Genomic DNA, 15216 nt, shown 5'->3' with positions numbered 1-15216 from the left:
CCCCTCAATGCCAGCCCATCCATTTGATAAGTTCAAGGCCTCAACTTGTGACTGAGATTATCCAGAATATTAATGTAAGTATCTGATTCAATTTTCCATCAAATTCCATCACTCTCAGGACAGGGACAGCACAGAGTTAGATACAGAGTAAAATTCTCTCTGTCCCCTATCTGGGATTGTGGTGGGACCAGTCAAGAGGGCATTGGATGTTATTTAAATAGAAACAAGGTGCTGGGCTATGGGGAAAGGGCAGGAGATTGGCACCAGGTAATGATGCCCATTCAGAGCCAGTACGGATATTATGGGCCAAATGGCTCTGGCTGCACTATAACATGCCTGTGATTCAGAGGCTGGAGGAGGTTATAGAGTGAGGGAGAGACAACACCAGAGGCAGCTGAGATACGGATGAGCTATGTGAAATCAGCGTGTTGCCAGCCTGGGTACCAGTGTATCAGTGTCCAAAGCTGTGCCCACCTGGAGTTGGCGCCAGGCCCGGTGCATGTGAGAGAGCAGTTTCTTGACACTCTCACTTTCAGCTGACATCAGAATCTTCTGCAAATTCTCCCGGGGCATCAGCAGGTATTCCTGGGAATGAGAGAAAATACTCAGAGACAGCATCATTGTCATAGCTTCATCATTCTCCCTTCAGTCTTCAGTCCTGAACTCGACGCTGCAGGGACTGGAACGGTGCCCGAACACTGCCTGTCCCCAGCTCCCTGTCTCAAGGGTCTTGGGGGAAACCACATCCTCATCATCCGAGTCAGTCACGTAGACCGGTAAATGCCAACCCAGCGAGTTTGAGAATCGAGGCTGACACAGGGACCTGTGACTGAGGGAGTGCTGCACAGTTGCAATGCTACTGTCAGCTGAGAGGCTCAATCAAGGCCCTGTGTGCTCACTCAGGTGGAGACCCTGAAGGGACACCCTCCAACCAGGGAGGGAGAGCCTACCTTCAATAACCAAGACTCCCCTGAAAGAGGTGACGGTGTTCAAGGAAACTTGCAAAAACTCACGCTGCTGATTTATTCTTAAACCACGCAGTTTTTCCCAGCTCCTTAAAGGTGAGGTTTGTGACCATCCGACAGGCTGCTGCTGGAGGTGATTTTAATCAGCTAGTGGGGTCTTATGAAACAGGCAGATATTCAATACTTCATTGAGCGTTTGAACACCAAGGAGTTCTCATTTAGGTGTGTACAAACAAGCATTCGAAGTTAGGAGTAGACCATTCAGCCCTTGAGAATGCTCTGTCATTTGATATTATTGAGTCTGATCTGATTGTAGCATGAACTCCACTTTAATGTCTGATATTGTAACCCTGATTCTCTGGTTGGTCAAGAAGATACCAATATCCGCCCAGAAGCTCTTCCATGGCCCAGCCTCCACTGCTTTTCTGCAGAACTGCGGTTCCCAGACACTCACCCCTCAGAGAAAACAATGCTTCTCAACTGTGTCTTAAACTGTACCCCTGTTTCTGAAACAAAACCTGAAATTGCTGGTGAAACTCAGAATTGCAGAATCATCTGTTAAAGAGTTCTTTAACAAAACAATACTATTGGAGATCTGAAAATGCTGGAGAAACTCAGCAGGTCTGGCAGCATCTGCAGAGAGGGAAACACAGCTCCCGTTTCTAGTCAGATATAATTCTTTGTTGAATGAAGAAGGGTTCACTGGATTAGAAACATTAACTGTTTCTCTCTCCAGAGATGCTGCTAGACCTGTTGAGTTTCTCCAGCATTTTCAGATCCCCAACAGAATGATTTCATTGAAGAACTGATTAACAGTTGATTCTGCAATTCTAATTTCTGCTGCAAACATTCTCACCTTCAGGTCAGACTTTAATTTAATAAAGTTCACTCAAAATAATTAATCTCACACTCAATCTGAACTGAGGGGGTGCCACACTGTCAGAGGGTCAGTGCTGAAGGGGTGCCGCACTGTCAGAGGGTCAGTGCTGAGGGGGTACTGCACTGTTGGAGGGTCAGTGCTGAAGGGGTACTGCACTGTTGGAGGTTCAGTGCTGAGGGGCTGCTGCACTGTCGGAGGGTCAGCGTTGAGAGAGTGCCACACTGTTGGAGGGGCAAATACTGAGGGAGCACCGCACTGTTGCAGGTTGGTCTTTCAAGTGAAATGTTAAACTGAGGCCCCATCAGATGAATATAAAAGGTCTCATGACACGAGGTTGAAGAGCAGCAGTGTTCTCCCCCCCCCCCAGTCCTGGCCAATAATTCTTTCTGAATCCACAACAGAAAAACAGATGAGCGGAGGGAGCTATTTGGTGACTGGGTGTGGCTCCTCCCTGCCAGCTAAGTCCTCATTACAACAACATCGACACTTCTGACATCAATTTTCTGTAAAAGGCTTTGAAATATCCCAAGGTTGTGAAAAGGGATTGTCAAAATGCAAGTTCTTTGTTTCTCTTACCTGAAAAAGATCTCTCAGGGCTGGTGAATCCTCCTCATTCTGTAACATGGCCCAGAGAACTGGCTGCAGGTGGAGGTAAATCAGAACAAGATTGTGTCAGAATTTACCTTTAATCAGTCATTGCAACTTCTCCCCCTTGATTTTGTTCTTTCAGGGGATACTGATGCATCTCATGGTACTGTTTACGTCCAGGTCATCTTCTGGAACTCCATTCTCCAGCCGTGAGACTAGATGGTAAACATGAGCAGACTATTTGGCTGCAGGAGCCTCACTGCCACCACCAGACATATCCCAAGAGGGTCCACTGCAAAGGTCAGATGTGACAAGACTGATTGCACCCCTGCCCTCCCCCATCACCACCACCCCCCCACCCCTCACCAGCCCCCCCCCCACCCCGCCTTGGTTGAATTGCACAGTCAGATGTAATTGACAAAACTTTAGCATTCAGGACAAGAGTTGCAGGCTGACCTACATTCCCCAAACCCTAGTGGGATTCAATGCCTTTAGAAGGAGCAGGAGTTAGTAACTGTGTATGGGATATTAAAGCAGCGTGCACAGGCGATTAAAGCACTCTCACAGTCACACAATTGCATGGAAATATTTCAAAGGAGGCCAATATTTAACATTTGACCAACATCATCAAAATAATTTATCTGCTCTTTGTCATATTTCTGTTTGCAGGAACATGCTGTGTCTGAATTGATTCACATGTTTCCTGCGACAGTGACTACACTTCAACAAGTGGATTGTAAAAATGCTATATAAATGTTAATCTCTCTTCCTTTTTGTGTGCGTTTATAACTCACTCAGGTAACACAACAGCAACATCAGTAAATGGGTCACAACTCAGAAAATTATTAATTTCAATTCCATAATCCGTTGAACTAGTCTAAATTCGAACACTTTATTGTATGAGATTTATCGCACTCTTCTGCAGGTATTGTATGTTCCATGTTCGACAGAGCTGGTCCAATTAGTGAGGTGATACAAGTTGTTAAGATATATCTACTATTCATTTATGTACATGTAATTATTCAGTGCATAGACTGAGGCTATTATAGGTCACTGAAATATCACAAATTGCTTCAAGCTTTACCAGTTTGCACTAAATCCTTCACTTTTTTTTTGAAAATGTGTGGGAAAGATTATTGTTACTGTTGGCATCACCACAAGCTGAATACAGATGTAGAGATAGTCTTTTATTCTGTATTGACCCCATTCCTGAGTCTATCCGCAAGTCAGTTTGTGTTCAAGTCAGAACACAATGCAGGACAACGTAAAGCAGCTGTTCCAAAGTACAGGAAATGTGTGTATGTCAGATCTTTAAAATTATTGTCCCCATATCAGAGAGTGCTCAGAAGAATGAGTGTTGGTAAGTTGGGGAGCCCATGCATATCCCAATATGCTGCTACGACAGATCATAAGGTTATGAGCCTGAATTTCACAGAATCTTACGGTGCAGCAGATTTTGCAGCCCATTGTGGCTGCATCAGTGTTTTGTTAGTTAGATCCAATTGCTTCTGTTTCCTCTGCTCTTGCCTCTGTGGCATATCTGCCAGGCTTAGTATTTATAGGGACATAGGAACAGGGGGAAGATGGCAGCTCTTGTGGCACGGTGGTAGTTCCCTTACCTCTGGACTAGAGATCCAAGTTCAAGTCCCATCTGCTCTAGAGGTGTATAATAACATCTTCGAGCAGTTGATTAGAAAATATCTAGGAACAGGCCACTCTGTCTGTCGAGTCTGCCCTGCTGTTCAATACAATCACGGCTGATTGAACACTTTAATGCCTGTTACCCACCCAACCCCAAAATCATATATGTCATTGGTAATCAGAAATGTATCAATCTCTACCTTAAACATAAGGACTGAGCTTCCACAGCCCTGTGGGGTCAAGAATTCCAAAGGTTCACAACCCTCCAGGAAAAACAAGAATTCTCCTCATCTCAGACATTATCCAATTCCTTTCGAAAGTTACGGTTGAATTTGCTTCTATGACCTTTGCAGATGGTGGATTCCAGATCACAATAATTCAATTTTGTCAATTATGTCAAATCTGTATCCTTTGGTTATGAACCCTCTTGCTAGAGAAAATATTATTTCAGATAACAGCAGGTAAAAAGGGGGAAAACCCATACAGTCTCCTCCTGCTTCCAGTTTGTATGCTCTTGTAATATTAAACAGCTCCTTAACCTTTTCTGCTGTGAACAATCCCAGCTTCCCAGGTCTGCTGAAGGACAGACGTCATTGGTACAATCTGGGAAATCTCCTCTGCATTGTCCTTTTGAGAGCCTGGTGCTCAGGACTGACTCAACATTCCTACTACATGCATCCCAACCATCTCTCAGAATGTAACTATCAGCCAATAAGACCTTAAATTAAAAACATTGACCCTGTCAAGCCTCCACCCTCAGAATCCTGTATGTTTCAGTGGATTCACCCTTATTTCTTCTAGACTCTAATGAATAAAGGCCTAATCTGAACAGCTATTTCCAAAACATCAGCTCTTTCAACACAAGAATCAGCCTAGTTAATCTCTTTTGAACAGCCTTCAATGTCCACACATCCTTTCTTAAATATAGGGGACCAAAACTGTACCTAATCCTTCACGTGTGGTCCCAACACCCTGCACTGTTGTAATAAGAATTCCTTATTTTTAAACTCCAAGCTCCTAGCATTAAAGGCCAAAATGCCATTCTTAATTTCTTGCTATTTTCCATGTTTCATGCACGGGGACTGCCACGCTGCGCAAATTTTGAGTCTCTCTCCCATTTAAACAAAAGCTTATCTTTTGATTCGTCCTGCTAAAGTGCATGACCTCACAGTTTACTAAATGGAACTCATCCTCCAAGTCTTTGACCACTCCTTTAATCCTACCCCTATCTACAACCCTGCTTGTCCAATCCACCTGTCCCTCGGGAACAGCTCTCTCTCGCCTGTACCGGCCCCAATAAGCCATGAATTGAAACCCATTTCTCCCACACCAATATCTGAGCAGTAAGTGAATTGTGACAAGTTGAATTTTGTTTGTGACTGCTGCTATTTGTGAGGATAACTGTTCTGTAATTTTTTAAAACAAATTTCATAAATAATGTATTTGCGACAGAAGGATGTTATCATTGACGAAGGACTTCAGTGCTGTGGAGAGATTAGAGGAGCTGGGATGATTCTCCTTAGAGCAAGGAAGTGTAAGGGAAAGCCCCTTTGAGGTAGTGCTCACATTGATATCCCTATTGCTTACACTGAAGCAGTTGAGAAGGTCATTTTTAAGGGCTCTGTCAGTCTCTTCCTTTAAGTAGCTGTCAATAGTCTGTAAAATACTGATGGAAGCATTGGGATTGAAGGCTTCCCAGAAAGAATCATTGTCCATTAAGCTGGAGAGAAGAATGGCCTCACTCAAAACCTCTTGTACTTCCTTCTCCCTATGATTGAGGCTGGATAAGTCCAGGATGTAGTTGAAGACTTGGAGAATATAGTTGGCGTTGGAAATCCAGCTGAAGGCCTGGTCATCACACTGGTTGAGACGATCGAGGAGGTCAGTCAGGAAAGCGGTTGGATTTTGACACAGCTGAGTTGTGTTGAGGTTCAAGGCTATTGGAAGTTTGTCGAGCCAGTGGCCTACAAAACACTCCTCATCTTGTGGTTCTTTGGAGGCCACACAGTAATTTAAGACCCAAGGGTGCAGCTGTGACATTATGTCATAAAGAGTGGCATTCTGGCAAATTATTTGCTTTAAACCTTCGCTGTCCTGGGCTTTACAACTTGCTAGAAGGCTGCCATTGATCAACATCTCGTATGACCATGTCTTGTAATCACATTTTAATGGAAGGCTTTCAACAGGTAAAGAATTCAGTGCTCTCTTCAATTCATCAAAAAGGTTGCAAAAACGAATCAACCAGGACACGGTCCACTCAACTTTCAAAGATGTTCCATTGGCACAGATATCGTGGATGAGAGTTGTTCCCCTCATTAAGGTGCACTCCTGCAAATCGATGATGGTGGCATTTGGAACTTTAAACCCTCGGTGACACTTGCTGGTTGAAAGCTGCAGGCCCTCTAAGCTCCTGATGGTGTGCGCACAGACGAGGCTGCTCCAGGCACCAGCTCCTGACAGATCCTTCAGGAACGTCCTGTTGAAGCAGAGCTCCCTGATATACTCAACACCCAGGTGAAGGATGCACTCCTGAATCAAAGTCTTTTCTATACTGGAATTCTGAAATATATAGTGACATTCGCTATTGACAATGTTTATTTCTTCAGAGTTAGTAGTGAGCCATGAACAGACTGGGATAATCCAGGGCTCAACCACACTGAGATTCTTCAAGGATCTCATTTGGGAGCAAAGGTAGTTGACAAAATCAGTCCCACTCTGATCACCCATGATTAAAGAGATGGCTTCCATTTTCAGTCCATTTCGCTGTCTGCAAAGATTCATGATCAGCCTCTTGTCACCAACCACACTGGTCAGGAAAGTGTCATTCGAACAAAGTCTGTGGATATAATCTGCACCTTTGGCCAGCAGACAGGCCTGGATCTCCTCTGAGCTTACACTCACTCTGGTTGACAATCTGCCGCAATTCCTGGCAGAGGTGCCATGTTTCCTTGACCCGCTCTGCAGCCTGGCACAGAGCTGGTTGAAGTCTTGCCGGCTCAACAGGGAGACGTTGCTGCAGACAGTGGAGTTGAACTCCGAGGTGTAAAACTGGCGGCAGACCTGAACCCAGTAAAGATCCTCCTGAACTGCGGAGAAGTACCAGGCAGCATCTGAGCAGGCAGCCCGGAGGTCTGGTGGGGCCTGGCTTACGGCTGTGGTCTGGTTGAAGAGGTTGCAGTAGAGATAGATGGTGAAGTTGGAGATCCCTGGGAGTCTGGGCATGGAGTCGTTACAGGCAGCCTCCAAAGTTCCGGTGTAAGGAAAGTCATGGTCACCTTTAACAGTTTCCCCAGATCGTTTGGACACTGTATGGGAATTTCTTCGCATGTCTCGGACTTTGTCACTCAGGCGGCTACAGGCTAAAAAAGGTGTCTCGGTCAAAACTCCTTGAGAGCTGAATCCCAGTATCGGAATATTCCAGGAGATATTATTTCTGATCCCCCTGCATTTGAAACAAAACAAAAACAAGCTAGGATCTAGGTCCTAACACTCCAAGAGGAACACACTGGGGCATTTTTACAATGGGTTCATCTATGGGTCAGCATAAGGTCACCCTGTTACAGGAAGAATGTTATTAAGCTGGAGAGGGTTCAGAAGAGATTTACCAGGATGTTGCCAATTTGAAAGGTTTGAGTTATAAAGAAAGGCTGGATTGGCTTGGACTTTTTTCACTGGAGCGTAAGAGGTCGAGAGGTGACCTTATCGAAGTTTATTAAATAGTGAGGGGTATGAATAGGGTTAATGGTAGTTGTCTGTTCCCTAGGACGGGGGAATTTCTGGACAATGGGACTAATTTTTAAGCTGAGAGGAGAAATATTTTAAAAAGACATGAGGGGCAAACGTTTTACACAGAGGGTGGTTCCCATGTGAAATTAACTTCCTGAGGAAGTGGTGGATGTGGGCACAACTATGTTTAAAAGATACAGGAAAGGTTTGGAGGCGTATGAGCCAGGAGCAGGCAGGTGGGGTTAGTTTAGTTTGGGGTTATGTTTGGTATGGATTGGTTGGGTTTGCTTCTACACTGTATGACTCTATGAAAGAATGGAAGGTGTGAATGGTGTGGCCACAATGGAAATAGAGGAATACAAGAATCAAAATGAACACTCTACTGGTCATTAATATTCACAAGCAAATGTTAATGGAAGAAGAACAACAAATCTTCCAGGACATTGGCAAATATAGATATTTAGCAACTCCAAGCTTAAAATACCAACCAAAAAAATCTACTAAATCTCAACACACAAGCAATCACAAATTGGCATTGGATCCAGGCCAAATGAGCAGTTGATCTGCTCATGGAGTTTACTTACTTCTTCTGAGCCACTGGTTGAGGCTGCGAGTCAACACACCCTGAAATCATTTCCTAGCCAGGGACAGGAATATTTTATTGAAACTTGGTGTTTTCTCCAGTCAGCCTGTGAAAGGCTGATGTCTGACTGAACTGCTACCACCTTTTTCTCTTTGTTCTTTTGTGGGTTGTGGGTGTCCCTGACATTTGTTGTTCATCCCTAATTGCAGTTGAACTTGAGTAGTTATTTCAGAGGGCAATTAAAGAGTCAACTACATTGCTGTGGGTCTGGAGACCCATGTAGGCCAGACCACATACAGACAGCAGATTTCCTTCCCTGAAGGTCATTACTGGAGGTAATGCAACAACCTTCATTTAATGAAACATCCCAAGGCTTTTTGCCCCAAGAAATGTGGGGGTCACTGTGGGGAAGGTGTGTGGAGCTGCTAAGGAAGGCAGGTTTCAAGGAGGTTCTTGAAGGCATGAGTGGTTACAGATAGAATCAGAGACTGCAAGGGCTATTGAATGTAACAGGGTTCGTGACTGATAGTGAAGCAGAGATATATGATTGTGGCCATATAACCCATCAGGTCTGGAATAAAGAGTGAGATCCTTGTGGTTTGCCATTTTATGTTTCAAACTTCTCACTTCAGTGAATCCCATGTTTCTATCTTCAGATTCAGAGTTGCTGTGGAACATTTAAGTATGTTACAGGTAGCTGGAGAACTTTCAGGTCAGGTTTGTGCGGTTGTTTTAAAATACTAAACAGAGCGTAAGAAGAAACCTTACCATAAAAGAAGCTGTCTTAGATCTCCTGTAAAGGAAGCAAGAAATTTGAAGCTTTAGTTGCAGTGCTTGTCCAGATCATGAAATATTCAAATGTACAATGGCTAAGATTTTTTTGAAACCTCACATTTGGATATAGGGAGAACATCAGAGCAAAGGAGACAACAAGGACTCCCTTGAATTGTACTGGGAATGAGAAATTACAGTTACAAAGCGCAGATCAAAACGGTGGGGTCAGAAAGGTGGGATTGAGTTGAGGTTACTCGCGATCAGAGAAGCCAAACAATAATAAACTATTCCTACTATTAAGTGAACCAGCGGCAAGGAGACATAAATTTAGGAAAATTAGAGCCTGCCTCTAATCCAGACCAATACTCACAACACAGTATGAGGGAGTTAGGCAATGCCAGAGGTGCTATCTTTCAAATGGGCATAACACGGAGGACCTGACTCAGTGGATATAGAACACTCAATGACGTTACTACAAAAAGCAAGAGAGCTTTCCCCAGTGCTTGGGCCTAAATTTATCATTCAAGCAGCACCACAAAAACAGATTATTTTTCCCACATTTATGGGATCTTGCTGTGTGGAAACTGGCTGACATGCTTCCTCTATTACAACAGTGTGGGTATTTAAACTTTAAAACGGAAAGTGGAGAAACTCAGTAGATTTGGCAGCATCTGTGGAGAGAGAAAAAAGGTTGACGTTTTAGGGCCCTTCATCAAAACTACTTTTCTGAATCACAGGTTGAAATGGTCATGAGAGATGATTGACAGATACAGGTCCTTCTTTCATCAGTGAAGGGATGAGGAAAGTTAGAGAAATGTTTCTGAATATTAGGACACAGAATATTTTTTCACAAGGGACTATTGAGGCAAGGAGTGAGTTGTCGAGAAAGGGAACTGGAGACAGAATAACAGAATATGCTCAGAGCTGACTGTGTGCATTCTATGACAACACCAGTTCTGCTGACATGTCACTCACCGACAGAACATTTCCCATCATGGTCTGCTCGAGGCATTCCAATAACAGACGTGACTTCCTGTGCCAAAGAACCTGTCATTCGTGACACTTGCCTTTTAAAGTTCGTGTAGACGGATGTCCCGACCTTTTGTAAAATGTTCTGTTTGAGTTCTTCCAGGCCATCCCACAGGACGTCCTCACTCCACATCGATTGTGATTGATTGGCTGAAAGTAGCCCTTCTGACCCACTCCTCCTGCCACTGGGCTTGGAAAGAATCTGAAGGAGACTGTGCATGCTGTTGACACTCTGTGCTGAGTTTAAGCTTTGTGGGCCAGGAGTCTTACTGCTCCCGGTCTCTGGAGACCTGTTCCATCTTTCAGTCCTATGTGGTGGACCATGGGACTGGAGGTTGACTACTGGCTTCCAGTTGGTCAGGTCAAGTAAATTGCCTAGACTTTTGAGCCACTCCATTTCAATGGCACAGTCACCCTGTCCCATTAGTGAACACATTAGCTCCTGAATGCCAGCACTGGCTTGTTCATAAGTCCCATTTAATAATGTTTGGAAAACTGTCTCAATCAGACCAATAAGGCTCTCCCAGTTCTGCTTTTGGAAAAGCCAACTGAAAAGGTGATGCTCTGTGATAAAATCCAAGATAATTTGCAGGAACTCGATGAGACTGTCCAGGTCCCTGCTGGCCCTCAATGACACGAAGAGGTCCTTCAGTTCCAGCAAGGCCCTGGGTGGAGGGTCAACCTCCAGCTCGCCAAGGTCAAGACCATTCAACATGACGTTTTCATCTGCTGGATCTTGGAGATTGTTGTTTTGCAAGTATAACGAGATGTTATACAGAAATGCAGAGAATCTCTTTCTATCCAGCGTACGTTTGGTAGGGAAAGCAGGCAGATTATTTTGACGTAAAGTGCTCAAGGTTCTGAAACCTCCAATCAGTCTGGAGATGACAGCATGGATGTTTTGGGAACTTTTGATACCAGCTCTCCCATGGACAGCGATCGATTCCATTCTCCCTTCCGTATTTCCTCCTCCTAATAAACGTGTGAGATCCTTTAACACTTCCACGTACAAGTTCATCTTGTTACCTGCAAGTTTAAAGTTCAACATTCAGCAGCGAACACTTAGTGAAAAACAAAGTGAACATTTCGTCCCACTTTCAACTTCCAATTGGTCATCCTTAACTTGACAAAGTAGCCCAATCTTCAAAGGACAATTCAATACTCGACATGATTATAACTGTCCCACTCCAGTTTTACCACCTTCTGTTTTCTGAATGATGATCCCATTAGGGACCACTAACAGTTAAACAGAGCTGCGCCACAAAATTTCACTTGTTTAAAAACAAAATACACACTTGTGTACAACATGAGAACATATACAAACATATAAGAACACATGTACATTGTTATTTCAAATCCCAACAGCCTGTATATCATTGTACTTTGCTGGATCAGGTTAAGTCATTGAGTCACAAACTCTTACCTGTACTGGGTGGGCTCACCAGCAACATAAAGGCGACTACAAGGGACAATATAGCTGCCATTGTTCCTCCTATCCCCATTCCAGGGGGATTCTGCCCTCAATCCACAGGTTTCACATCATCCCAGCTCCGATCTTGATCTTTCAGCTGTGTCCTTCTGTTCGGCAGCTGCAGAGAAACAGTATACCTACTTAATGATCTAGGGTTGTCATACTAGATGCATGCACACTCAGGTGCAGGACAACACGTTAAATAAAGCACTTCAAGCCAAAATAATCAGGACTGATGATTTTATTTGGGATGAATTGCCTAAGAAACAGAGGCTCTGTTGAGTGAGCCTCTTGCTAAATTCTGGGATCGTTCCAATGGATTGGAACGAAAGGGCTTCTGAAGGTGCCAACATTCAAAATGGGAAATGAGCCTGAACAGGGTTTCAGTCGCAGATGAGATATTGTCAGAAGGGATTTCGGCATAAATTGGCTGGCAGTGAGTCAGTAACCTGTGTTCCATCTCTCCTGTTAAGTTACAGATAAATAAACATTTGGAGAGGTTTGAAAAAAAAGCTGCCAACTCAGCTTTGCTGATTCACCCTATCACGCATAGCCTCACTTGAACCCACTTTAATGGAGAAGGGAATATTGGAGATTCTTAACATGGCATTTGGGAAGGAAGGTCAATGACTGCAGCAATGCGGATGAATTGTTGAGGAATGTGTTTCACCAGTAGAGATAGATAGCCCACTTGATATTGTAGGAATGACACCCTCTGATACACATACAGCCAGCCTAAACAAGACCTGGTAATGCTCATAGACTGAAATTGGAACTAGCACCTCAAAACTCAATAAGTTATGACAAAGGTTCACTACGCTGAAACAACGATCAATATTTCCAGCATTTTACCTCAAAGGTGAGCCTGACTTCATAACACAACAGTCAGGTTACTCATGCTGGAAAGCCTGAAGTGTTACACAGCACGAAAAAAAACAGATAACACATGTTGAATTAACATGGATATGACAAAACATTAGCATTAACATAACTAGGTGGTCTGTACTTACAGTCTCTTTTCTTACATTCATCAAAGTAGGGCAGCCTTGAATATTAAAACACAGAATGTCCTACATCATCCCTGAAAGCTTCAGTGAAAACTCATGGTTTCCCCTATGATCGAAGGGTTGTCTCTGAATCTCATATTGAGGGGAGCCCACAACTCCTTTTGGATTAGGTTGCTTCAGCTCAGGTCAGACTTCACACATCCACTTTCAGGGGACACAATGAGACACAATTACTGTCAGCAACATTTAAATTAAATTGTTCTTTTCTCGCTGTTCAATTTATCCTTACTTCTTTCCTTGGAGGTGCTGTCTCCACACTAAAGTGTCTTCTGGCATGTTGTTTTCAACTCGATCATCAAGCATAGACTGGCCGAGGTGCATCACTGAGCTTTTCGATCAAGTGGTGCATTATAGTCAAGTGTCACTTGCCTTGCTCAGTGTGTGAATTCACCAGGAAGTATAGTGAGCAGGAGCGATTTTCTCTTCCAACTACTGTTAATCCAAGAACATTGAGGAGTGATTTGCACAGAGTGAGAGAGGAGATTATTGATCGACTTTTCATCCGAAAAAGAGTAAAATCCAAACTCAGAGACATGTCATTCATGACAGTGATTGTGGTTAATCAATGCAGCCAGTCCCATTGTTGGGATTTAAAAATACAATTTTAAATTTAGACCTCACACCAAATCATTCCCTTGAGATTTTCAGTCTGTGAACATTTGACCAAAAGGCCCCTCAAGCTTCATCATTTTATAATCCCAGACTTCTAGGTACAAGGCACAATGCAGTGAATTATCCCTGGATCAATAATGCAAAAGGAACTAGTCAACGTACAAGGCTACCTGGCTCCAGTAACAACAGATGAGGAATCTAAAACCCAACTTATTCATTATCCAATTCAATGAATGTAACTAAGCTACGATGGCAACTCGTCTTGCTGACTTCAAAACAGATAATGGCAAATTGACATTCCTGTCTGCCAAAAAACAACTTTTGGGTAGATAAATGGAGAAAGAAAACCTGGTTATTAACCAAAATAATTTTATATTATCAGAAACTTCCTGCTTCTTCAAAAGAGTTTAGTATGTTAGCATCCTTGTTTTAAACTTGGGGGTGTCACTGAAACGGCCATCATTTGCTGCCCTTGAGGGGGTGGTGATGATGAATTACTTTCTTGACTTGTTGTAGCCCCAGAGATGCAGGTGCACCCATGGTACAATTAAAGGAGAGAGCTCCAAGATGTTGCTTCAGTGACAATGAAGTGGCTGGTATCTATGCAAGTCAGGACAGTGTAAATAACTAGGGGTATTGCATACAATTTTGGTCCCCTTACATAGGGTGTGGGAGGGGTGTGTGTCTGGGGGGAGAAGTGGGCTTCACTGTCACCTACACCTGCCCCAACCAAAGTTGAAGTTGCTGCTATTCAGGCACCAATTTTCACCACTGGGCAATTTTTCCCCACCATTATTGGACTCACCAATAGAGTTGCATCTCTCACTACTAACCCCTCCTTGATGCCACCATGATGTCCTTCCAGCACTGCTTTTTTGCTACCAGCACCAGAAATACCACATAACAGTCACTGATCCTCAGGTTTAATTCAAACACAAGATGCTAAAGGCAATTGACAAAGTAGATGTAGAGGTGGTTTTCTCACGTGGGAGATAGTAGGAGTCATAGCTTTATGATAAGGGGTAGCAGATTTAAAGCAGAGATGAGGAGAAATTAATTTTCTCAAAAGGTCATGAATCTGTGGAATTCACTCCCACAGTGTGGTGGATGCTGGGACATTGAGTAAATTTAAGAGAGAGACAGATTTTTAAATTAGTAACCAAGTCCAAGATGACAGCAGAGTAAGGCTGCTGTGCCAGAGTTCATCACTTCAATTAATTTTCTTCTGTCCTTTTAGGGTTTTTTTTCTGTTTCTCTACTGGAGGGAGCTTAGTCATTGAGCCAGCAAAAGCAGGTGACACAGAGCAGGACTCTGGCAGTCAGTGGCATAATGGAAGTGGTTGGGGAGGCCACAGCAGCACTAGAGCTGAACTCTGGCAGCTGTGGTGAAGCAGATGGTGAGACAGTAGCACAGAGCAGAGTGATCAAGAGATTGAGCCGAGTGTGGAGCCCATGGCTAAAAGACTAATTTACTACTTTACTTTACATCAAACTTTTAACAGATGTATTTTTCTAATTTTTACCAAAGATTTTGTAGCTGTCCTAAGATGGTGCTGTGAATGACATTGCAACCTTTTCACTATATCCCTGTACTTGAGTGTGTGACAATAATTTGAATTCTAGCAATGTGTTGAAGGGTTAAGAGTATGTAGGAAAGAGAAGACCAACCATCGTCATATCAAATGGCAGAGCAGGCTTTGGAGTTAAATTGCCAACTCCTGCACCTAGTTCATACATTGTTACTCAGTTTAGCAACATAACAGTTGCATTGTTACCAACACCAAGAAAATTTGGCTGATTGCTTTGGGGCAGGGTTTAAATAAACTTGCATTCACAAGACATGAAGGAAGATATCATTGGATGGGCTTTGCCTCTCTGCC

The 15216-nt window shown here is 43.5% G+C and overlaps 1 protein-coding gene across 1 annotated transcript in view; it reads right to left on the bottom strand.

Annotated features, from left to right (window-relative positions):
- The window catches only part of LOC122542427 (stereocilin), a 53196-nt gene extending 41526 nt beyond the window's left edge, over positions 1-11670 (bottom strand). Inside the window, exons 1-6 of the mRNA XM_087982015.1 lie at positions 11610-11670; positions 10133-11212; positions 9152-9176; positions 5662-7516; positions 2422-2484; positions 475-585 (exon numbers count right to left, since the gene is read on the bottom strand). Of these exons, the coding sequence (XP_087838141.1) occupies positions 475-585; positions 2422-2484; positions 5662-7516; positions 9152-9176; positions 10133-11212; positions 11610-11670 (3195 nt within the window). The remainder of the gene's footprint in view (positions 1-474; positions 586-2421; positions 2485-5661; positions 7517-9151; positions 9177-10132; positions 11213-11609) is intronic.
- Positions 11671-15216: the final 3546 nt, after the last annotated feature.

The sequence above is a fragment of the Chiloscyllium plagiosum genome, unplaced genomic scaffold (genome assembly GCF_037043375.1).
Source record: "Chiloscyllium plagiosum isolate Xiang-an unplaced genomic scaffold, Cpla_swu_hap1 HiC_scaffold_42, whole genome shotgun sequence".
NCBI lineage: Eukaryota > Metazoa > Chordata > Chondrichthyes > Orectolobiformes > Hemiscylliidae > Chiloscyllium > Chiloscyllium plagiosum.
This window is presented reverse-complemented; position numbering and strand designations above follow the sequence as displayed.